The sequence below is a fragment of the Schistocerca serialis genome, chromosome 5 (genome assembly GCF_023864345.2).
Source record: "Schistocerca serialis cubense isolate TAMUIC-IGC-003099 chromosome 5, iqSchSeri2.2, whole genome shotgun sequence".
In the NCBI taxonomy this organism is placed as follows: domain Eukaryota; kingdom Metazoa; phylum Arthropoda; class Insecta; order Orthoptera; family Acrididae; genus Schistocerca; species Schistocerca serialis.
In genome coordinates, this window is record NC_064642.1 from 178,267,308 (window position 1) to 178,294,210 (window position 26,903).

General features: G+C 40.6%; 1 protein-coding gene across 1 annotated transcript in view; it reads right to left on the reverse strand.

The window, feature by feature from the left end:
- Positions 1–8,913: 8,913 nt before the first annotated feature.
- Positions 8,914–26,903, reverse strand: part of LOC126481419 (V-type proton ATPase 16 kDa proteolipid subunit c-like) — a 32,909-nt gene continuing 14,919 nt past the window's right edge. Inside the window, exons 2-3 of the mRNA XM_050105160.1 lie at positions 13,734–13,923; positions 8,914–9,724 (exon numbers count right to left, since the gene is read on the reverse strand). Of these exons, the coding sequence (XP_049961117.1) occupies positions 9,520–9,724; positions 13,734–13,923 (395 nt within the window). The 3' untranslated portion in view covers positions 8,914–9,519. The remainder of the gene's footprint in view (positions 9,725–13,733; positions 13,924–26,903) is intronic.

The window sequence follows — 26,903 nt, forward strand, 5'->3', positions numbered from 1 at the left end:
GTTTGGTTGCAACTCGTGAATATAATAATGAAATAATGTAGTATTAATGGCAGTGTGCCACATACGTCCGATCTGGACAAGACCAAGAAAACCACAAACGTGCCTCTTAATCTAATCAGGTGACTATATAAAATCTTCATCTGTTTCCAGCGACTGCAGACAATATTTATACAGCCGTGGACTATATTTATGGCTTAAATCATTTCTTTTTTGTGCTGCTTACAATTACGTTTTCTGCTAAGAAAAGCTCAGCATGCAAATGTGCCTTTAAATAGTATATTATTTTCACAAACAACACTCTGACAATGGACATGAATGGTGATGTTAATTAAATTCATTGGCCTATCTGTGCACACGGAATACTCGTCTGTTCTGCAAGTTGTTACTATTAAGGTAACGATGAGACTGTCAAAAATCAAATTCATTACCGTGCTTGTGGTCTGTAATGCAAGACGGTATCTTATCACTGTTCATAAAATGCTTCTGCAGCCCACAAATCACGGCGTGCAACGAAAGGCACAATCATAAAAGTAAAGAGTGAAAAACGAGAAACTAAAATTAATGTCTGATAAATGAGCACAAATACTCCAAATTAAACTATGCTTCATTAAGCCATAACAAGACACACTCTTTCATACAGTTCTCACAGTTCAATTGGATTTCACTAAATGCTTCTCAGTAATGCTCTCTTACAGGTTGCACGAGGTCAGTGACCACAGGATAAAAGATGGCATGCAGGTATGCACAATGGGCAAAGTTTGACGAACTAAATTGAAACTGAGAGGATCTTTACAATCTGGTGAGTCCTCCTCAACAGCGTTATACATGAAAGACGTATAAAATCCTACCACCATGATTCCGTAAGACCAAGCGATAAAAATTGTAATTACTCAGCAAGGGAAGTCTCATACATTCAGAGAATTACTGAAGACAATCTTCACGGCTTTATCGCCAACGCTGAATCATCTGAACTGGCTTATGCGTCCCATCGGAAGGAAAACACGAAACGTGATCAGACTCACGATGCAGGAATTGAATTGTGACTGGGTAAAGAGCAAGCTGTGCCCATCTGAATTTAGCTTATTGTTAGCAAAATTGTTACTTGCGAGAACTCCTCAGTGCTTGTGACAAATAACTTTAAGATTATACAAAGCATGCTACTCTAAAACTGTGAACTAAATGCCATCCATAATCAATGCTTAAAACCGCACCGAAGCAACACATCATACTTAGCAGAATAGAGCAGCAGCCTCCATACAATAGTTCTAACTAGGGGAGGAGGGTGCTAGACCTGTGGGCAAGGTGAATTTTTAATATTTTGGAAGACGAAATGCAGCTTATAAGTAGCCATAAAATATACACATCATGAAAAGTTTTGTCTCACCTCGGTCCCAAGAGTTCCCGTAACCTGTACAGGAAATTGGAATAGAGATGACATAAACGTCATATCCCCCTTTTTACTGCTCATAAGTTCATCAATGGACTGTTGGTCCAGATTGTCCCACTCCTCAACGGCGATTCGGCGTGGATCCCTCAGAGTGGTTGGTGGTTCACGTCGTCTATAAACACCACTTTTCAGTCCATCCCAGGAATGTGAGATAGGGTTCATGTCTGGAGAACATGCTGACAACTCTAGTCGAGCGAAGTCTTTATCCTAAAGGTAGTCATTCACAAGATGTGCACGATGGGGGCGCGAATTGTCGCCAATGAATACGAATTCCTCGCCAATATTCTGCCGATATGGTTGCACTATCGCTCGGAGGATGGCATTAACGTATCGTACAGCCATTACGGCGCCTTCCATGACCACCAGTGGCGTACGTCGGCCCGACGTAATGTCACCCGTAAACAGCAGGGAACATCCATCTTGCTGCACTGGCTGGACAGTGTGTCTAAGGCGTTCAGCCTGATCGGGTTTTCTCCAGACACGTCTCGGACGATTGTCTGGTTGAAGGCATATGCGACACTCGTCGGTGAAGAAAACATGTTGCTGAGCCCATCTGTACCGCGCTGCATGGTATCGTGATTCCAAAGATGGACCTCGTCATGGACGTGGGGAGTGAAGATGCGTATCATGCAGCCTATTGCGCACAGTTTGAGTCATTACACGTTGTCCTGTGGCTGCACGAAAAGCGTTTTTCAACCAGATGGCGTTGCTGTGAGGGTTCCTCCAAGCCATAATCCGTAGGTAGCGGTCATCCACTGCAGTAGCAGCCCTTGAGCGGCCTGAGCGAGGCATTTCATCGACAGTTAATGTCTCTCTTATCTCCTTTAAGACCGAACAACATCGCTTTGTTTCACTCCGAGACGCCTGGCCTCTTCCCTTGTTGAGGGCCCTTCCTGGCACAAAGTAACAATGCGGAAGTGATCGAATCGCGGCATTGACCGTCTAGGCATGGTTGAACTAGAGACAACACGAGCCTGCTTCTTGGTGGAATGACTGGAACTGATCGGCTGTTGGACCCCCTCTGTCCAATAGGCGCTGCCCATGCATGGTTGTTTACATCTTTGGGCGGGTTTATTGACATCACTAAACAGTCAAAGGGACTGTGCCAGTAATACAATATATCCACAGTCCACGTCTGTCTTCAGGAGTTCTGGGAACCGGGGTGATGGCAAACTTTTTTGACGTGTGTATTTTCATACCTAATCTTGTTAAAAACCTGTATAATAATGAGTTTTAAACCATTTTCTTATAAGAAAAACACCTGAATACATTATACTTCTTTCTTTTTCTGAGAGCCCCCCCTCCCCCCTCTCCTGGCCTATAGGTATCGGCGCCCTTGGTACAGAGACTTATCCGCGACTCGACTCTCCCATCTGCCCACAATCAATCTGCCTCGCCTCCGATCTGAGAGACTAAAAAACTTGGAGGAGGCGCACTGACAAATCAGCAAGACGAATTCTTTATTGGCTCCAGGCACCTTCACCAGTCAAAAGGCAGGAGAGACGACACATGTTTACCCGTTCTCATAATTTTCCTTTGTTTCTAAGAGACCCAATCGCAGGGTCACCCGTTACAAAAGACCGACACCTTATAGGCCCCTCCCGACAGCTTTGTAAGCTGAACTCAACCGTTGTTCCCAGGCCTCTGCTACGAAGCTAAACCAAGGATATCAACTTGACTTCACCCAGTTGCACGTGTTCATAATTTTCCCACCACTCATTCAGTCCAGCAATCATTCATCTTTAGAACTTGTGGTTTTAGGTACATGGTCCGCTGAATATCAGATATTGTACAAATGAAAATAAAAACACTCTCAATTTATGTTCCCAGCGTGATTTTCCTCCATGGCATGGAAAAATAGAAGGCAATACAGAGAAAAGACATTTCGTCAAACTTGACAGAACCACAGAATACTGAAACAACATATGTGAAAGGAGGATGGACTGCAACCATTCAGTTATTCAGAAATAGTCGAGAGCGCCGTCCGTACAGGGTGCCTCTCCTACAGATCGACAGGTGGACTTTCTCCGGTGTTTGAGCAGGTACTTGCAGTTTAGTTTTCGCATTGTTTAGCTGGAGTCATCCCAAACAAATGCTGCTCATCGCGCCTTCATGCGACGCCCTCTGCACATGGAAACCGTAGGTTTGTTTCCCGTTAAGAACAAAATTATTTTTAAAGCGGAATTTTGTTTGACCACGCGACTGAGCAGTCCAAAATTAGTCCAGCGCGATATTTGTTATCCCGATACGCATTAACAGGGACAGTAGAATGCTAAGAACATAATCAGAACTCCAGCAGTGGCAGCACCACCCAGGCCCGCGCCCACTGTTACCGCCATGTAGTAGTGCTGTTCAGTATCTACTGGAATATAGGTTATACTTCATGTTTTCTATCCCTCAAGCGTCAAGAGTAGGTAGGTGGATAGAGTACACTGAAGGCATCTATGGGGGGGTATCACTAGCCTGATGACGTGATGGAAGAAGGAACAGGTGTTGACAGGGAAGAGATAAGGGTTCTAGTGTTAGAAGCAGAACTTAAAACAGTTTTGGCAACTTAAGATCAAATAAGGCAGAAGGAATTGATAATATTCAATCAGAATATCTAAAATCATTGGGGGAAATGATAACGAATCAACTATTCACGAGTTTGTAAGGCTGGTGACATACGATCAGACTTTCACAAAAACCGAAGATAGAAAGAGCCCAAAAGTGCCAGATTTAACGCAGAATCAGCTTAACAACTCATATATCAAAGTGTTTAACTAGAATAATATAGAGAAGAAAGGAAAAGAAAAGTGAGGATCTGTTAGATGACCAGGGAAGCGGTTCTGACTTTGCGGTTGATAATGGAAGAAAGTCTGAAAAACAATCAAGATACCTTCACAGGATTTGTCAAACTTGAAACGGCAGTTGACAATGTCAAATTGTGCGGGAAGTTCGAAATTCTAAGACAAATGGAGGTAAGTTATGGAGAAATACGGATAATATACAGAAAGTTCAAGAACAAAGAGGAAGAAACGAAGTGCTCGGATTAAAAAGGATGTACAACAGGGATGTAGTATTTCGTCTCTGCTGTTCAATCTACACATCGAAGAAGCAGTTTCGGAAAAAAGAAAAATGTTCAAGAGTGAGGTTAAAATTCAGAAAGAAAGGATGTCAGTGATAAGATTTGCTGATAACATTGGCATCCTCAGCGAAAGTGATAACTATTACAGGAAGCGTGGAATGGAATGAGCAGTCTAATGAGTACAGAATATGGGCTGAGACTAAATCAAAGAAAGACGAAAGTAACGAGAAGTAGCAAAAATGAGAACAGTAAGGAACTTGACATCACAAGTAGGGACCACGAAATAGTCCAAGTTGAGGAAATCTGTTATGTAGGAAGCAAAATTACACATGATGGGCAGAGAAAGGGGCATTTCTCGCGAAGAGAAGTTTATGTGAACTGTAGGCCATAGTTTGAGGAAGAAATTCCTGAGAATGTGCGTTTGGAACTGAGCGTTGTATGATAGTTAACCATGGACCATAGAAATACCAGAACTGAGGAGAACGAAGGATTAAGATGTTGGGCTACATAAGAATGTTGAAAATTAGGTGGACTGCTAAGGTAAGGAATGAGGTGGTTCTCTGTAGAATCGGAAAGGAATGCAATATACGGAAAACTGACATGAAGAAGTAACAAGATGATAGGATATACGAGTTTAAGATTCACTGAATAACGTTCGTGCTACCAGAGCGGATTGTAGAGGTTAAAAACTGTAGATGAAGACAGAGAATGCTATACATCCAGCAAATAATTGATCGTTGTTTGCAATTGCTACTCTGAGATGAAAAGTTTGGGACAGGAGAAGAATTCATGGCGGGCTGCATCAAACCAGTCAGACGATTGACAAGAAAAAAATCAAGTACGAATATGTCACACTTTTTTCAGTCACCGTTTGTTGTTCCGCCTAACACAAAACTGGGATAAATAAAGAACCGGGCTCACGAGATTGTCGGCTACTGTATAATAAACATGTGTTGTCCTTGGGACAGAAAAAGGAACTGACGTATACTCGTGTCATACACCCTTATTATATTTATATGTGTAATACTGAGAAAAGTTCCGTCGTTTTGGAGAAAATCGTGTACCAAATACTGCATCGTGTCTAACACCGATCAATCATTTCATAAATTACCTTGCTGCACAATTTTACATTTCGTAGCAGTTCAGCTCTAAAACAGTGTAGCTTGTCCTAGAATTTTAGATTTTAAAACAATACGCCTTGTAGTTAGAAAGGCTGTCAAACTACCACCCGATTGAAACAACATTGATTGAATCATGTTGAGAGTGTGAACGAAGATGAATTTTGGCCACAACGGCATTGGCGCAAGGATTTTGGTGTAAACGATCCGCGGTATTCTACACACGTCAGTTGTGAACTCACATACACCATTTTAAACGTCATCTCCACTCTCTTCAGAGATGTGGAGATTCTTGCAGCATTGAGTTCACGTCAGTTGTTGCATTATTAATGACATATTTTATGCTAGATGGATTTTTTCACATCATTTTATTTATTTAGTTAGATTTTTTTTATGTTTCACATATGGCTCATATACCCTCTCGACAGCCTTGTAAGCCACTTTTTCTTTAATCCAATACGCACAAACCCGTAGGATCTCGACACTCTGTTGTCCTTCATTTGTAACAGTCAATTCATTTTCTCGCTATTAACCTGCAGTAGTGAAACTGTTGAGTGGCTTAAAGACGAATAGTTTTCGATTAGTCCATTTGCTACATCATACATCACCTCCTCTCCTTGGAATATGTTGCCTCCAGTTTCGGTAGACTGATCTAGAACAAGTATACAAGAAATGCAGTAGTATTTTTCCGGTGAAAGCGTATGTGCGAAAGAGGTAATAAATATCTCAGTTGTGGTCCTTCCGTCGCAGATAAATGAACAGGGAGATCCTTTCTCTGGGGGACTCCCGAGCTGCGCGGCGGCAATACTTATGCAGTACATTAGAGCGGCGAAATAAAATGTGCAGGCTGCTCGCAATTTCCGCGGCATAAAACTATAATTTAGCCTGGGAACAGCTTAACAGCCGCTACGGCCACCGCCTGGATGCTGGAGTTGTAAAGTTTATGGGTGGGTGCTTCTGTCTGCCACTGCGCAGGGCGCGCCTACACACAGTCGGAGAGGCAACCCTTCCAACGCGAGGAACATGGACATCGTGTCGGTCAGGGACGAACTACGTTAACGCCATCTAGCGGAGCTATTTTCCTTACAGTTTCGTGACCATAGGTAGGACAATTTGCATTTATGCTTAATGAAATTCGAGGCGACAATTTATGTCCATAGGCCTTTACACGGTGTAGGTTCAGCTGCGTTCGTTTCTATTTCATGGTATTACTCATGCCTTTCTCAAGGTTTCTCAATGTTTCTCACTGTAAGCTACATCTCTTACACTCAGATCCTTTTTGAAAACGGCTCAGTGCCAGAATGCTGAAGGGTTAAGGAAAGATTCAGATATTTTATTCCAGAATAAAGATTTATTGTAAAAACGTTTTCAATAAAACATCTAGGATCGCATGTAAGGATTTAAAATTTATAAATCAGATGACCCGTTTCGATAGTGGTACGTTAATTATGAACCAAACAAAACTCCACAATGACGGCTGAGGAAAATGGCAAGCAGCGGCCCTTTACATGGAGACGATAAACACTGTTTCATTAAAAACTTTTATTGTAATTTTAGATCACTGTTTCCCAGGAACAATGATTCAAGAATTTTTTTATTAGTTTTTACGTGTTCTACGATTTTTCATTAGTGGATGTAACTGGTCCCTCTACTGACATCATCACGATCTGTTACCACTTACGAAAATTAGCAGCAGAACTCTGCTTTTAGGGTGATCAAATTAAATGGATGAATAATCACAAAATGTGTACTGAGACTAAGAATGACTGCAGTCAACTGATTTTCAATGTTTTTTTTTTTACACGATCGAGTTCAAGGCTTCTAGCCTTTGTTGAGATGTACCTGACACATGTACATAAAACTGATGTGAGGTGTGTTTATCTTTGGACCACGTCTTGGAGTAGTCAATTGTTCTGTAGTAACCAGGGACCAGAGCATCACTCATGAAGTGACAAACTGAGTGGCTGGCAGCATATCAGTTTGATGTATATGTATCAGGTACATTTGAGGATGAGGCTAGAGCCCTCAAAATAAGTTGTGTTAAAATAAAACTGAAGTTCACTTTATTGCAACCTGAGATAAGTCAGGTTCAGTATCAACATATCATATGACTGGGTTCCCAAGATTCCGTCAATAGGAGATAGAATAAATTAGAAACATATAATTAGATAATTCTAGATGCTTTTGTGTGCTGCCTTGCAGTCAATTGCAGGAAAATATCAGTCATGAGTGGGCATCTTAGCTATGGTTGGTTAGGTAATAATTTGCATGTCTTTGTGTCATATTTGCTACAACTGGCTATGAAATGGGTTCAAATGGCCCTGAGCACTATGGGACTTAACATCTATGGTCATCAGTCCCCTAGAACTTAGAACTACTTAAACCTAACTAACCTAAGGACAGCACACAACACCCAGCCATCACGAGGCAGAGAAAATCCCTGACCCCGCCGGGAATCGAACCCGGGAACCCGGGCGTGGGAAGCGAGAACGCTACCGCACGACCACGAGATGCGGGCTATGATATGGGTCATGTCAGTTAGATTACAAGTATTATAGATTTTCTCAACGAAAATACAGCTACAAGGTGTGTATTTAAATAATCTTATTTCCCATGGTGACACGTGCTGTCCTGTTTTCAGACTTGCAATGTTATGTTACGTAAAGATGCGGGAATTTTATTGCAGTACCTCTGGCTTGCACTTGGCATTCAACACAATGGTTCCCGATACTTCTTCCACTGGGCCACACATGAGACGTTCCCACAATATAAGCACTTAAACGGTCCACTAACAACATACAGTCACCAAGTTTCTGCTTTCACTCCAAACACCCCCTAACCTCCCACATATCTCCAATGGTCGTCTGGCGCTATAAAATGTAACAATTCCATTTTTAATCTTGAATAGTCCGATTTCCTAAGTATGACGCCATAGAATGAGCTGCGCTTAAGCATTCAGAAACCCCCATCAATACGATCCTCACAGAGTGTTCATCTTGAGGAATTTCATGTGGAGGATGCTTGAGAAGTAACATTGTGAAGGAAACAGTCTATAGTTGAATTGCGGTTTTAAATATGTTGAAGACGTCTGATTATTTTTCAAACTGTTTTTATTTTTGCTCAATAGTGTATGATATTTTACTGTAGCGTCTTTTGAGACATGCAGAACACAAAATACGTGTTCTGGTGTCTTAATTCGTGTATAGTTGTTCATTTTGAAACCATTGGCTTATAAGGATATTGGGTTTTTCTCAAAGAAAGAGAGAAAGGAGCAAAAAATTAAATTTTATTACTTTTATTCAAAAGTTATGGGTATGAAAAGCACCGTTTACAATATATCTCGTCGACGTAGGTGAGTATTCTTTCCCGTTTGTGAGACCCGAAATCATAAACTGGGAATGTTATACAGCAATTCACGTATGAACATTCAGGGTTGATGATTTCATTTTTAAGTAGTTGGATAGTTTATAGACAAACAACGAAATCTTACATTATTTGGATACACGTGCTAAGCCTGCTTCTTTTTCAACCTTGAAACCACCTCATCTTGGATACCAATAAAGACAAACAAAGAAAGAACTTGAAAACTGTGATGTGCTGAGGAGATTCCCCTCCTTTGCCAATGATATTCACGAGATGCCGAATCAGCATATTCCTTCTCTTGTATCCGGTCCTGATTAATCTCTTCTTCCTGTTTTTCAATGAGGCAAAACTTCTGACACACATATCCTAGCCTTTTCCTGAGTGTCCTGTGTTTTACTGAACTGCAGTTCTAGAGAGCAACAAAAGAGGCCGCGAGGTCTTTACCTATCATCTGGAAAGGGGAACAGGCCCTGTGAGGACTTCTTGCACAGTCGACAGGGCGAGCGGCTGCCACGGTGGGTGCGCTAGCTGGCGTACATGAAGATGGCGACGATTAGCCCATAGAGGCCCAGCACCTCTGCGAAGATGAGAATGAGAACCATGCCGATGAAAAGACGCGGCTGCTGCGCTGTGCCGCGCACGCCCGCGTCGCCCACGATGCCCACGGTGAAGCCAGCGGCCAGCCCGCTGAAGCCGACCGTGAGGCCGGCGCCCATGTGCTTGAAGCCCCTGAAACACCCACCACCATCCACGTCCATCAGTCAGCGATTCGAACCAGACCACGGCACGTACGGCAGCTCCATTCAAAGGATTACGGCCTCCACACCGCTAGAGTATGCGTCACATGGAAGGGCTCGAGCTGACACAAACACACACACACACTCACACACACACACACACACACACACACACACACACACACACACACACACACACAGAGAGAGAGAGAGAGAGAGAGAGAGAGAGAGAGAGAGAGAGAGAGACAGAGAGAGAGAGAGAGAGGGAGTGAGAGAGAATGTATAGTAATACATATAATATTTATTTCTACCCCCATGAACCATGGACCTTGCCGTTGGTGGAGAGGCTTGCGTGCCTCAGCGATACAGATGGCCGTACCGTAGGTGCAACCACAACGGAGAGGTATCTGTCGAGAGGCCAGACAAACGTGTGGTACCTGAAGAGGGGCAGAGCCTTTTCACCAGTTGCAGGAGCAACAGTCTGGATGAATGACTGATCTGGCCTTGCAACACTAACCAAAACGGCCTTGTTGTGCTGGTACTGCGAACGGCAGAAAGCAAGTGGAAGCTACAGTCGTAATTCTTCCTGAGAGCATGCAGCTTTACTGTATGGTTAAATGATGATGGCGTCCTCATGGGTAAAATATTCCTGAGATAGAATAGTCCCCCATTCGGATCTCCGGGCGGGGACTACTCAAGAGATCGTCGTTATCAGGAGAAAGAGAAAACTGGCGTTCTAGGGATCGGAGCGTGGAATGTCAGATCCCTTAATCGGGCAGGTAGGATAGAAAATTTAAAAAGGGAAATGGATATGTTGAAGTTAGATATAGTGGGAATTAGTGAAGATCGGTGGCAGGAGGAACAAGACTTTTGGTCAGGTGAATACAGGGTTATAAATACAAAATCAAATAGGGGAAACGCAGGAGTAAGTTTAATAATTAATAAAAAAATAGGAGTGCAGGTAAGCTACTACCAACAGCATAGTGAACGCATTATTGTGGCCAAGATAGACACGAAGCCCATGCCTACTACAGTAGTACAAGTTTATATGCCAACTAGCTCTGCAGATGATGAAGAAATTGATGAAATGTATGATGGGATAAAATAAATTATTCAGGTAGTTAAGGGAGATGAAAATTTAATAGTCACGGGTGACTGGAATTCGACAGTAGGACAAGGGAGAGAAGGAAACATAATGGGTGAATATGGATTGGGGGAGAGAAATAAAAAAGCCGTCTGGCAGAATTTTGCACAGAGCATAACTTAATCATAGCTAACACTTGGTTCAAGAATCATAAAAGAAGGTTATATACATGGAAGAAGCCTGGAGATACTAGAGGGTGTCAGATAGATTATATAATGGTAAGACAGAGATTTAGGAACCAGGTTTTAAATTGTAAGTGATTTCCAAGGGCAGGTGTGGACTCTGACCACAATATATTGGTTATCAACGGTGATTAAAACTGAAGAAACTGTAAAATGGTGAGAATTTATGGAGATGGGACCTGGATAAACTGAAAGAACCAGAGATTGTACAGAATTTCAGGGAGAGCATAAGGGAACAATTGACAGGAATGGGGGAAAGAAATACAGTAGAAGATGATTGGGTGGCTCTGAGGGATGAAGTAGTGAAGGCAGCAGAGGATCAAGTAGGTAAAAAGACGAGGGCTAGAAGAAATCGTTGGGTACCAGAAGAAATATTGAATTTAATTGAGGAAAGGAGAAAATATAAAAACGCAGTAAATGAAGCAGGGAAAAAGGAATACAAACGTCTCAAAAATGAGATCGACAGGAAGTGCAAAATGGCTAAGCCGGGATGGCTAGAGGACAAATGTGAGGATGTACTAGGAGTAAGATAGATACTGCCTACAGGAAAATTAAAGAGACCTTTGGAGAAAAGAGAACCACTTGTATGAATATCAAGAGCTCAGATGGAGACAAAGTTCTAAGCAAAGAAGGGGAAGCAGAAAGGTGAAAGAAGTATATAGAAGGTCTATAGAAGGGCGATGTACTTGAGGATGGAAATGGAAGAGGATGTAGATGAAGATGAAATGGGAGATACGATACTGCGTGAAGAGTTTGACAGAGCACTGAAAGACCTGAGTCGAAACAATGCCCCAGGAGTAGACAACATTCCTTTAGAACTACTGACAGCCTTGGGAGAGCTAGTCCTGACAAAACTCTACCATCTGGTGAGCAAGATGTATCAGACAGGCGAAATGCCAATCCAAAAGAAAGCAGGTGTTGACAGATGCGAAAATTACCGAACTATGGGTTTAGCAAGTCACAATTGCAAAATATTAACGCGAATTCTTTAAAGACGAATGGAAAAACTGGTAGTAGCCGACCTCGGCGAAGATCAGTTTGGATTCCGCAGAAATGGAACACGTGAAGCAATACTGACCCTACGACTTATCTTAGAAAATAGATTAAGGAAAGGCAAACCTACATTTCTAGCATTTGTAGACTTAGAGAAAGCTTTTGACAATGTTGACTGGAATACTCTCTTTCAAATTCTAAAGGTGGCAGGGGTAAAATAAAGGGAGCGAAACGCTATTTACAATTTGTACAGAAACCAGATGGCAGTTATAAGAGTCGAGGGACATGAAAGGGAAGCAGTGGTTGGGAAGGGATTGAGACAAGGTTGTAGCCTGTCCCTGATGTTATTAAAAGAAAAATGGTTATGAGCACTATGGGACCTAACAACTATTGTCATCAGTCCCCTAGAACTTAGACCTACTAACTAACCTAAGGACAACTCACAACACCCAGTCATCACGAGGTAGAGAAAATCCCTGACCCCGCTGGGGACTGAACCCGGGAACCCGGGCGTAGGAAGCGAGAACGCTACCGCACGACCACGAGCTGGGAACGATGTTATTAAGTCTGTATACTGAGCAAGCAGTAAAGGAAACAAAAGAAAAATTCGGAGTAGGTATTAAAGTCCATGGAGAAGAAATAGAAACTTTGAAGTTCGCCGATGTCATTGCGATTCTTTCAGAGACAGCAAAGGACTTGGAAGAGCACTTGAACGAAATGGACAGTGTCTTGAAAGGATGGTATAAGATGAACATCAACAAAAGCAAAACGAGGATAATGGAATGTAGTCGAATTAATTCGGGTGATGCAGAGGGAATGAGATTAGGAAATGAGACACTTAAAGTAGTAAAGGAGTTTTGCAATTGGGGGAGCAAAATAACTGATGATGGTCGAAGTAGAGAGGATATAAAATGTAGACTGGCAATGGCAAGGAAAGCGTATCTGAGGAAGAGAAATTTGTTAACATCGAGTATAGATTTAAGTGTCAGGAAGTCGTTTCTGAAAGTATTTGTATGGAGTGTAGCCATGTATGGAAGTGAAACACGTACGATAAATAGTTTGGACAAGAAGAGAATAGAAGCTTCCGAAATGTGGTGCTACAGAAGAATGCTGAAGATTAGATGGTAGATCACAAAACTAATGTGGAGTTGTTGAATAGGATTGGGAAGAAGAGAAGTTTGTGGCACAACTTGACTAGAAGAAGGGATCGGTTTGTAGCACATGTTCTGAGGCATCAACGGATCACAAATTTAGCATTGGAGGGCAGCGTGGAGGGCAAAAATCGTAGAGGGAGACCAAGAGATAAATACACTAAGCAGATTCAGAAGGATGTAGGTTGCAGTAAGTCCTGGGAGATGAAGAAGCTTGCACAGGATAGAGTAGCATGGAGAGCTGCATCAAACCAGTCTCAGGACTGAAGTAAACAACAAGAACAACATAATATTTAATAATAAATCAAAGACAGAGACAGAAAGAAAGATAGAAATGGAAGCATTTTGGGCGTCAACTCTGGAGCTTTCTGAGACCTTTACCCTCAAGCAAATTGAGAATTTAACGTCTGCTTAACTTTACGTTCTTCTGAAAGAGGTACCTTCTTGGAACACTCCATTTTCAGTTGTAACTGTTGGTCAATGAGTGCAAATATACGTAATGTACCACCATGAATCATATTTGTGACTTACATGTAGAGAGAGTATTCTTTGGGACCTTTGATCTGTCCGGCGATCAGGATGGCTATGACTAGCCCGTAGATGGCGATGATACCCGCCATGACGACGGGGATGATGGATTTCATGATCAGCTCGGGTCGCATCACTGCCATTGAAGCTATGCCCGTGCCAGACTTTGCGGTGCCATAGGCTGCCCCCAGTGCTGCAAGAGAAATACGAATGGTTGTTGGACACGTAAATAAAGTCACTGTGGTTTTTAGGCGGACATATCAACGCGGAATTTTCAGTTGGGTCGTGTTTTGACCTGTGGTTGCGTAAGATACCGCTAGAGATCAGGGTTGAACTACCTTCTTTACAACCTTGCCAACCTAAGCTAGTTATCATATGGTAGCCGTTGCCCGACTCTCTGTGTACCAGCACTTACTTTCGTTTATGCATTGCTAATTGTTTTCTTTTCTTAATTTTAAATGATGCATCATGAGACTTGACAGTGACTCTCACAGCGCTATAGAGAAGCGACGATACGAATGAACCAGTTTTGCTTCTGCTAAAGCACAAAAAATAGTTGTAGACTGCCAGCTCTCCGAGATGGAGGCGAGGCTTCATTCCCTACATCACTCTTCAACCCTTGGCCGACGGCCACGGTAAAGTGCTCGCACTGTACATGTTCCTGCCACTCTTATTTATCTACAGCCCGCATCTCGTGGTCGTGCGGTAGCGTTCTCGCTTCCCACGCCCGGGTTCCCGGGTCCGATTCCCGGCGGGGTCAGGGATTTTCTCTGCCTCCTGATGACCGGGTGTTGTGTGCTGTCCTTAGGTTAGTTAGGTTTAAGTAGTTCTAAGTTCTAGGGGACTGATGACCATAGATTTTAAGTCCCATAGTGCTCAGAGCCATTTATCTACAGTGAATTCAAATACCTGATAGATCCAGAGTGCCGCATTAGAGAAATGGCTAGACTCCGTGGACCTCGTACAGCCGACTGACGGCCAATGGTGTTGGGATTCATCTATATTTCATTTTTCGTATATGAAAAGCGAATCCCCATAACCTGTTTTTGAAATCTAAACTCCTGCTTTGTTGTCGTTATGTTGCTCAAGGCTGCAAGTTCACAGCATTTTTATGTTTGAGGCAATTATAAATTTACACATAACATAAAGTTTTCATAACGATTACTATTATTCAGTACAAAAAAGGCGTATGTGTGATGTAGTCACAGCAACCACTATACTACCTATTTAACAGAATGACTCTGCTACGGAGTGGCCGTGCTAAATAAACACAACAGAACTGTACACAAGTGCCCACCTACAGCAGAGTCTGCTTCCTTTATTATGACTGCATGCAACGCCATTTGTACGGCATCAAATAGGATAACTGTTTCACAAATACTCCTACAATTAGCTCTCCCTAGCTAATTCTAAGCACCGCTGATGTTGGTAGTCACTTCCTAAAGCTCTGGAAAACGACACACGGAACTGGTGACTTTTATCTGCATATAGAACCTATTTAAATCCACGGATACATGGCCTATACTTCGCTTACGTTCTGCAAGGTGTCATTACCTACTGCAACAAGTTTCAGGGCTCTCTATCCCCAGTTTCACACAATGGAAATATTAGAGAATTGAAGCACTATTCATGCTGAGTAAACGTTTCTGAGACGCGAGATAATGAATAGCACTCACGATCAGCGCTCAGTCGCGCTACCCGTTTGGTCAGTGCAAGACGAGAAGGGTGAACAAAGCGAAGACGATGGTGATGATGCTACGGCTGATTTTAAAAGTAAGAAAGCATTGGAGGTGGAGTTCAACGACGCAACTACTAAATACATACAACACGCTCACAAGGGTACCACCGGACCCGTTTATAATGTATTTTGATAAATCTTACGTATGCTGTAGAGGACCCTCTTTTGACTAGCGGTTTTTCATGCAACTGTCCCTAGTTATTAGAAAATCAGTGTTGAAGTGCTACGCGTGTTTCCTGTGCCTGTAACTTAGTCTCGTTTCGATCAAGAGAGCGCAGCCCAATGGCCAAATTTCACGGCTACCACGCTGACGGTAGGGATTTGCCACTACTGTGATGCTTACTTTTATAGAAATAGGTTAAAATTTTGACGAAAAATCGCAAAATGCTGAAGACTTACGTAAGACCCGCTTCGACAGAAGGTTCTGTAACAAAACATTCTTTAAATGTTCATCAATTTAGGACACCTGGTTTCACATTAATGATCAAGTACGCATGGTTCGCATCCACGTCGATCGAAGAAACAACAATCTATTTGAATACATAAGAACTTTGTTTTCTGAACGCTTCCGAAAAATCAGTATGCATCCAAGGCAGCAGTCTTGATTAAATGTGCGTGGTACTACTCGAATTTTAGTTTCGGTTGCTTCTACAACAAACACCACCGGAATTCTGTTGTAGCACAGCAAGCGATGCAAACGACGGCGAGTAAGACGATTCTGCAGTCTATTCCGTAACGAACGGATTAAGCATATGAAGAAAATTTCCTGTTATAATGATTTATTAATGAAATTACTATTGCGAAAATAAATGTTTCTGAATAATTTTGAATAACATACATACTGAAGAGCCAAAGAAACTGGAAGAAGCATGCGTATTCAAATACAGAGATATGTATACAGGCAGAATACGGCGCTACGGTCGCCAACGCCTATATAAAAGAACAAGTGCCGGCACAGTTGTTAGATCCTTTATTACTGCTAAAATGGTAGGTTATCAAGATTTATGTGAGTTTGAATGTTGTGTTATAGTTGTCACGCGAGCGATGAGACACAGTACCTCCGAGGTAGCGATGAATTGGAGATTTTCCCGTACGACCATCTCACGAGTGTACCGTGAATAACAGGAATCCGGTGAAACATCAAATCTGCGATATCGCTGCGGCCGGAAAAAGATCCTGCGAGAACGGGACCAACGACGACTGAAGAGAATCATTCAGCGTGTCAGAAGGCAACCCTTTCGTAAACAGCTGCAGATATCAGTGCAGGGTCACCAACAAGTGTCAGCGTGAGAGCCATTGAATGAAACATCATCGATATGGGCCGAAGGCACACTCGTGTACCATTGATGAGTACACGACACAACGCCTGGGGCCATCAGCACCGACATTGGAGTGTTGATGACTGAAAAAATGTTGCCTGGTCGGACGAGTCTCGTTTCAGATTGTATCGAGTGGATGGACGTGTGCTGGTATGGAGACAACCTCATGTATCCATGGAGACTGCATGTCAGCAGAGGCCTGTTAAAGCTGTTGGAGGCTCTAGAATTGTGCGGGCGCGTGTGTATTTGGCGTGATATAGAACCAATGATACATCTAGATACCACTCTGACACGTGACAGGTACGTAAGCATCCTGTCTGATCATCTGCATCCATTCATGTGCATAGGGCATTCCGACGGAACTATTCCAGCAGGACAATGGAACACCCCACACGTCCAGAATTGCTACAGAGTGTCTCCAGAAACATTTTCTGAGTTTAAACACTTCCGTTGGCGATCAGACTCCCCGGAAATGAACATTATTGAGCATATCTGGGATGCCTTGCAATGTGCTATTAATAAGAGAGCCCCAACCCGTTGTACTCTTACGGGTTTAAGGACAGCCCTGCAAGATTAATGCTGTCAGTTCCCTCCACCACTACTTCAGACAGTGAAAGGTGGCTACACTGAGCCACAGCGCCAGAGATTGCGCCAAAGAGTATTATTCCGCCGCCTCCACTGGCAGTGCTTGCCGAGAACTCGTAGAGGAGTGCTTGCTGAGATGTCGTAGTGAAAAGTTCTTGTCGAGAAGTCGTAGTTGAGAGTGCTTGTTCCATGTTTTATGCAGTTGTTTGATGGGCTAGATAGCAGATGTAGTTCGAATGGAGATATTGTAATGATCCGAGTGCTTTTCGTCAATATATATGAAGGTAAAAAAAAAAAAAAGTCCCTATTCTTCTTATTATTTCAATGTCTTAAATAATGTGTCATTACAGGTTCAGTCAACAAAGCATCTGGCTTGTGTTCTTGTATTAGAGTGTAATTCTGGTTTTCTTGCGCAATTATAGTATTTCTATTTTTTTAATTACTTCAGTATAAATGATATTTAAAATTTCTTGTCTTATTGAAGAAGAACCACGCCAGATGTATACGTTGAATCACACTTCCACACACAGAACAATTACACTTGTGTTTTGGTTTCGTAGGTTTTATAGTTGCTGTGGACTTAATTAATTAATTGTGTTAATGGAAATTTTCTTTCATTCTTTGTTGTTATTCTATGCAGTCAGATTGCGTACTAAAACTAGTCAGGGCCAACCATTTACGAGACTTCGTAATCGGACATACAGCTACTAAAAAAAAAATTTTAAAAGTATTTGCATTTCATATTTATATTTAATTAAGCCCCCATGCACGTGGCGACCGCTGCTTCGGATCGTCCCTTGGAAATCTTCTGATTGTAAAAATTGTAGACAGTAGTATTGTTGTAGTAATTTGTAGTTTAGTAATTGTAGTCTCTTTTGCATGTGTAGATTTGGTAATTGTCATTCTTCTAATGGTATTTCAGAATTTAATTATGTTGTCTTGTATACGCGTTTGACAATTTTGTGCAATTATGAAAATTTCATTTGTTCGTTAATCGTGTTTGACGGAAGCATTTCGTGTGAATGGTATTGTTGGAGATAAAGAGTCATTGTGTGTAACTTTCATATAGTGACGAATTTTGTATGTTTTGTAAATGATTACGCGATCGATGAAAAAGGCAAAAATGATGAATAGTGAGAATGACGAAATTGTTAACATGGCGAACTCGCCAACACAGGAGAACAGTATGATGAATAATGAAGTGGGAAACAATTTAATAAGTCGGGAAAATAGTCCGGAACCATTTCAAAACTTTTCTCAATCAGAGAATTCACAGAATACGAGATTAACGATAGAAGATTCTGGAATAGTATCGAACACAGATAGCTTTATGGCTATGCAGAAGGAAGTTAGTTTTGCGGGAAATGTTAGGGGCGAAAAGAATTTCGAACCGGCTAATATGGAGCAGTTGATGGGTGCTATATTAAATTTGGGAGCACGAATGGAAACATAGTTTAGATCTGAATTAAAAACACAGATGGGAACTTTGCGATCTGAAATTAAAACTGATATAGGAACAATTAGAACTGAGATGGGAACAATGGAAACACGGTTAGACTCACAAATAGGAACAATTAAAACAGAGATGGAAACAATGGAAACACGCACAATTTTGGTAAACATTTTTGGAATACAGTGATCAATTGTTATATTTAGATTAAAGTTCAGTCTTGATCACGTTATGTCTGTTTTAATGAGTAACCGGTTTCGGTTTTTTCTATAAAACCATCATCAGACCCATTGGCTCCCTTGGGTTGGTAGGTGGAGCTCTCCTTGCTGCTGTGCAGTCAACTGATCTGACTGCACAGCAGCAAGGAGAGCTCCACCTACCAACCCAAGGGAGCCAATGGGTCTGATGATGGTTTTATAGAAAAAACCGAAACCGGTTACTCATTAAAACAGACATAACGTGATCAAGACTGAACTTTAATCTAAATGGAAACACGGTTAGATTCACGAATAGGGACATGTTTCAAAAACATGAAAGATGAATTAAAGAAAGAAATTAGAGAAGAAGTACAACCGATTTTGAATTCTCACAATAATAGATTAATGGCAGTAGAAATCAGACAAAAGGAACAGGATAGAGAACAGGAGGAAAGAGATCGCATGATAGTACAAAAATTTTCAGAGTTAAATTTACAACGTGCACACGATAAGGAGGAAATATTTGAGAGAATCCAGGAACCCATACCAAATGACAGAATAAATAATCTAACACAACAATATGAACAGTTAACTACCAAATGTGTTAATACTGAAACCCGAGTCGCGACACTTACGGAAGACGTAAATAAACAGAAAGAACAAATAGGTGATTTATCGGAAAGAGTTGAGGAGATTTCAGACAAATTGACAAGTCTTAGTTTAAATGGGGACAGAGATTCAGATGATACAGCACCATTGCCATTTGCAGAAACCGAAGAGTACCAGAACATAAATAAGCATGTTGAAATTCAGGGAAAATTTAATGAACGCGTCAAAGGGAATTTGAGGCATTACGAAAGCAAGTCAAATTGAAGGCGAAATCGTAGGAAAAGACAGCAGAAGAAATTTTGAATCACAGATAGCAGAGGGCTTTGAAGAAAATAATTTATTTCATTTACGGGATGCAACAAGAGAGCGCCAGGCGCGCGAACTTGACAATAATCGACATTCGGACTGGGACAGACGCGGTAGGTCTTCGTCGCCAAGAGGCGAAAACTTTGACTATAAACACTTTTTGACTGTTTGGAAATTTAAGATCTTTTGTAATTCTAAGAATGACGTACATCCATGTTCATGGTTAGATCAATTTACGTACGCACTTCCACCAGATTGGCCATTAAGTCACAAACTGGAAATTATGTGCAGCTATTAAAGTCCTCAGGGGATTCACTACGCTAAGTGAATATGTGCCGTAGCGTGCACAGGGCCCCGAGCTGTAGTGGTGCTATTTCCCTTTTAGTTTTCTGCACCGCTGCCTACTCTTTTACTATTCTTTGCATCTGTCAAAAACAACTCTTCTAATATCAATCTATCTAGAGAATCGTTAAAGAATAACCGGATATGACTATTTTACCCAAAAGTGATTTCGGAAATTACCATTTGGACTTACTGTATCTTCTTCGTAGTTTAAACGAAATTTTACCTGTTTATCTTCGTGACAATATTACTTCATATGTTGATGATATTCTGATTGCTAAACATTCTTGGAGTGAGCACAACAAAATTTTGGATTCATTATTACGTATTTTTCTAAGAGTTGGCAGTACAGTGAATTTGGAAAAATCTGAATTTGGTCGTTCTCAGGTGAAATTTCTTGGTCATATTATTTCTACAGAAGGTATTATTCGCGATCCAGAGAAACTAGACGCTATTCGTAATTATGCTGTTCCTACGACAAAACGTGATGCTTGTAGTTTCCTTGGTGTCTGTAATTTTCTTAGACGCCATGTTAGATTGGACGATTAGGCCACACCTCGTTTATGTGAACTATCTGGAAAGAATTCTAATTGGTGTTGGGATGAGGAAGCTCAATCAGAATTTGAACAACTTCATGATGCTTTAGTTGCTGCTCCACTTCTTTCACATCCAGATTTATCTAAAGATTTTTGTTTGGCGACGGACTCATCATACAAAGGCCTAGGTGCACATTTATTTCAAGAGATAGAAGAAGACGGCGTTGTAATGCAGAAAACTATTGCCGATCTGTTCTTGCCAAATGCAAATTATGTCAAAAGGCTAAGCCGCCAACTATTTCTCATAGAGCACCGTTGTTCCCTATCATTCCAACGAAATTAAAGGAGATGGCTGCAGTCGATTTGTTCGGTCCAGGGGTTCGTTCTACTAATGGTTTTGCGTACATTTTCGTAGCAGTGGAACTGACATCAAAATATGTGTGTTTTACACCTTTACGCAAAGCAACAGCTCGTTCAGTTTCTAATGCTTTCATCAAACATTTTCTTAAAGAAGTGGGTCATGTTGATAAGGTTATATCAGATAATGGATCACAGTTTCGCTCTAAAATTTGGCTTCGTACTCTACGGCGTCGTAAGATTAAACCAATCTTCATTTCGCTTTTTCACCCTCAATCTAACGCTTCAGAGAGATGGATGAAGGAAATCAATAAATTGTGTCGACTTTATTGTCATCAGAATCACAGAACGTGGGATCAGTATCTTCACATTTTTCAAAACATTCTGAATGAAACTTCCTAATGATTCAACTTCTTTACCGCCTATACTGATATTAAAAAACAAAGCACCGACAAATCGCATTTCTGAAATCGTTCCTTTTCCGCCTACATGGAAACTGCGGCATTCTGAAGTTGTCAACCTGGCTCTACAAAATATTGTGTCTGCGGCTGCTAGAAGAGAGAAATCAGCTAAGCGTCCTGGTTTTTTAAAAACTTTTTCAGTTGGCCAAAAGGTGTTAATTAAATCTAATCGTTTGTCTCACAAAGGAAAAGACTTGTGTCGCAAATTTTTTCTGCTTTATAACGGTCCATATAGAGTTCGCAAAATTATTCATGATAACACTGTCGAAGTAGAAACTCTTAAATCTCGGCGCTCTAAGGGAATACACCATATATCTAACGTTAAAATTTTTCTGGAATGACATACTTTTGAGAAACTAACAGCTACATGTAAACATGCAGAGAATACAAGGATACCGCGCTGTGTTTTGGCGGCGGCACATACTCAAAGCAACAGTCAAGTCTGCGCGCCGCACAAGGCAGTCGTTGACCGCAAACAATCACTTCCTACGTCACGCGCGTACAGCTGATCGAGCGCTCAGTGCGAATGCACTGACAGCCGTAAACAAATACATAGTCAAATATCTCCGTCTAAATTCAGTATAAAGCTATAGTGACTTGATGAATTATGTTATTAACGTTCAGTATTTTTCAGGATACGGTTGTATAAAATATTTAAGAACTTCAGGTAAATTCTGTGTGTGTCCGACGTTAAGAGGACTTGCTATCGAGAAAATTTCAGGAAGAATGTAATTTCCAAGAAGAAACTAATAAACTAAAAGGGTAACTGTTAATTGAGTTTATTTTTCAGGTAACATTTTTCCACTTAGGTATGTACTTTAGACGTAATTTGCTGCTCGCGATTACGTGATTCATACTTTGTGCTAAATTTTATGTTCTATGAATTTACTTGTGAAGCGACGTGCTTGTGTACATTTGCTGATTTTGACAATGATTGATTAATGAACAGGGTTGTTACTTATGTATATTATGCATCGCTTGGCTGCTATGCTTTTTCACTGATGTCACATTATTTTTTTATATGTCTGCTGTGCTTATTTATTTAAATTATAATTGTCACCTGATTAATTGTGCTGATGTGGTTATGTATGTAAGTTATACTTTGTGGTTTATCTGCTTGCGCCTTCATGTTTACTTATTAAGATTACATATGAACATTTATTTGCTTATGCTGATATGATGCTAATGACCTGTTTATTATGTTAGATAACATATTTGCTGCTTTGCGTATGGATTGCATATTTACACATTTCTGTTTTGTTGTCATAACTACTCTTTAATTTGGTATGTAGAAATGCTGATGTACTGTGTACGAACATAGAGTGTAGGTCACACTATTGTATTAATTATAGATTGTTCGCTTGGCAGAGCCTCGTTGTAAGAATTGTGCTGCATCCACTTGTTGACATTCTGTTCTCCACTGGTATATTTACTCGCTATTGCATGTTTTGCTTACGCTCAGTGCCTTATATTTTTAAGATAGGAAAATGAACTGCTATAATTCGACACAAACGACATTAGTACAAGAAACTTCATAGAAGTCATATGAGCTGGAGCTTTTATGGAAGCCGTATAAATTTATGCTAATAGGAAGGAAGCTAACGACATGACATACCATTACTAGGTTTAGACCATTAACAATTATTACACTGCATTTTTCGTGAGCAATTGAAATAGCAAGTGACACTTGACACAAAAAATACTCCACATGTTTGCTTCTGCCATGATTCTTGAAGTGGTGTACACACTGTGAAAAATTATGATCATTCACATTCCGTAATCGTACTTAATTACTGAGAGTTATTCGAACTAAAGTCTGTTAGAGGTCATGTATGCATTTCTTTTATTCAATGATGGACAAGGTAACCAAAATGTATTTTATCATTCATAATGAGTAGAAGATATGGGTCAGGTGGACTACACAGAGGTTGTGTGTGACATTGCGTCTTCAGATTGTATGGGATGATGAACTGAAGTTTGCACTAGAATTTTATCTGTACTTGTTCGAGGAGACTGACTAGAGGAAAGAGTTGTTATGGAAGGTAAATTATATTGGTGCTAAGGTTTATATGTATCGACGTATTGAAGAGGTATTATTGAGGTATTGAGATTGTGTGAAGTTGATGATTATTGGAGTTTTGGTGGACAAGAGGTAAGGTAAATGATATTGATGGTAAGGTTTATATGTGTCGACGTATTGAAGAGGTATTATTGAGGTATTGAGATTGTGTGAAGTTGATGATTATTGGAGTTTTGGTGGACAAGAGGTAAGGTAAATGATATTGATGATGAGGTCTTTATGTAACGAAGTAAGAGGTATTATATAAGTATTAAGATTATGTGATGCTGATGATTATGGAGTTTTGATGGATAAGAGGTAAACTAAGTGAGGAGCATATTTTTTTTTGTTGTTTTATATTGAACAAGGAGGATGAAGATGGCAGACTAGAACACTCAAGTAGAAGGAAGATTGTCTATACACATACTTTGTTAAATCAATAAGCAGTACATACTTTTATTTTTGGAGAGAGGAAGTAATTGCATATCTTGGCTCACTGACAGTTGTTCAGCAACCGTACATTTTGACCTGGCTTGGCAAACATTGGTCTTGACATGATGACTATGACGTTGACTAACTATTATTGACAGTTATACATTGCTGCCACTACTACTAGATACACATGTCGAACATCAAACCTTTGACAGAATTGCATTTACACAGTTAACACTACTCAATTACACAGTAGTACTTAATGTGGATGAAAGGTCAGTGAGTGTTTCCTTTCCTATCCCAAATAATTGGTACCAACCTATCTCGTAAATATTATTTTATTTGTTTGTTGTGGCTTGCACTGACACCCAAAAATATTATAGGTTTACTGTTATTTGTGTATTGAAATAGTTAATATGACAATTATCTGATATCATTTGTGTGTTTGTTATAATTTGCATGTTTAGTGTAAGAGCATTGATAATAATTTTGTAAATGCAGTTGTGTGTGCATTCAAACTATTATTCATGCCTGAACTGTCTGATTAGTGATGGTGAATATTATGGACTGTTACCTGCACTTTTTCAACATAATGGGTGCCACTTAGAAATGTTTAATTTCTGCTGATGAACTGTGTGATTAGTGATAGTGAATATTATGGACTGTTACTTGCACTTTTTCTACATGATTGGTGCCACTAGGACATGTTTAATTTCTGCTTATAAACTCTGATGAACAGTGTGATTAGAGATAGTGAATATTATGGACTGCTGTCTGCACCTGTTCAACATTACTGGGTGCCACAGATGGAACTGCTTCTACTGAAATGAAGTCACTTGTGGTGTCTGCACCTGTTCAACATTGCTGGGTGCCAGTGATGGACTGCTTTTACTGAAATAATGTCATTTGTTGGTGTCTGCACCTGTTCAACATTGCTGGGTGCAACTGATGGAACTGCTTCTATTGAAATAATGTCACTTGTTTGTGTCTGCACCTGTTCAACAATGCTGGGTGCCACTGATCGACTGCTTCTATTGAAAATATGTCACCTGTTGGTGTCTGTACTTGCTCAACATTGCTGAGTGCCACTAATGGAACAGCTTCTGCTGAATGATGTCACTTGTTGGTGTCTGCACCTGTTGACCATTGCTGGGTGCTACTGCTGGAACTAATCATTAAAAAGCATTTTATGTGAACATTTGTATAAACTGATTTTTTGTGTATTATGTGAACTATTATGTAAAGTCACATGTATGAAAGAAGTTGCATTGCTTACTGTATTTCATATATTAGATTATTGAAAGGTCAGTGCAAAGCCAAAATTTTATCTAATTATGTGATATTTACGTATTAATATTATCTTTTATTTTTGTCTGTATTTTTGTGGACGAATTTGGTGGTATTTTCACCACCAATGCTGGCAAAAATACCATCAAATTCTGGCCCGTGGAGGAGGGGCAAATGAAAGGTGGCTACACTGAGGCACAGCGCCAGAGATTGCGCCAAAGAGTATTATTCCGCCGCCTCCACTGGCAGTGCTTGTCGAGAACTCGTAGAGGAGAGCTTGCTGAGATGTCGTAGTGAAAAGTTCTTGTCGAGAAGTCGTAGTGGAGGGTGCTTGTTCCATGTTTTATGCAGTTGTTTGATGGGCTAGACAGCAGATGTAGTTCGAATGGAGATATTGTAATGATCCGAGTGCTTTTCGTCAATATATATGAAGGTAAAAAAAAAATTCCCTATTCTTCTTATTATTTCAATGTCTTAAATAATGTGTCATTACAGGTTCAGTCAACAAAGCATCTGGCTTGTGTTCTTGTATTAGAGTGTAATTCTGGTTTTCTTGCGCAATTATAGTATTTCTATTTTTTTAATTACTTCAATATAAATGATATTTAAAATTTCTTGTCTTATTGAAGAAGAACCGTGCCAGATGTATACGTTGAATCACACTTCCACACACAGAACAATTACACTTGTGTTTTGGTTTCGTAGATTTTATAGTTGCTGGGGACTTAATTAATTAATTGTGTTAACGGAAATTTTCTTTCATTCTTTGTTGTTATTCTATGCAGTCAGATTGCGTACTAAAACTAGTCAGGGTCAACCGTTTACGGGACTTCGTAATCGGACTTACAGCTACTAAAAAAAAAAAAATTTTAAAGTATTTGCATTTCATATTTATATTTAATTAAGCCCCCATGCAACAGTCGGGTCCATGCCACGTCGTGTTGCGGCTCTTCTGCTTGCCCGCGGGGGCACTATTCAATATTAAAGATGTCTATCAGTTTCTTTTTCTCTTCGGTATAATATTTAACGATATTTTGTATGACAAAATTGGGAAAAAAATTTCAAAAACAAAATCCGATTCCATACCGCCAGTGTTGTAGCCGGGAACCTTAGACACTGCACTACTCTGATTTAGCCGAAACATGACAAACGTTACGAGTGTAGAAGGTACCCATAAAACTTAAAAATGGATTTTCTCGTAAACTAGGGGCGGTCGTCTGGAAAGTCGCTAGCTAGGCACTCTGGACAGACACCTGTAAAACGTAGCTGAGGCTCATCAAAATCCGAGTTTAACACGTCTGATGATCCCTTGTGAGCCACGAGTCGTGCACAGCTATTTTTACAATTTAGACGACATGCGCAATTATAATCGTAAATTAGTAACGTTGCATCTGCCGTTCTCAATGGAGTCTGTCGATGTGTTGGAGCTTGGTCGTTACCTGGAGGCCTATAACTAATGCGAGAAGGAAATCATGGTGTTGGAGCTTGGTCGTTA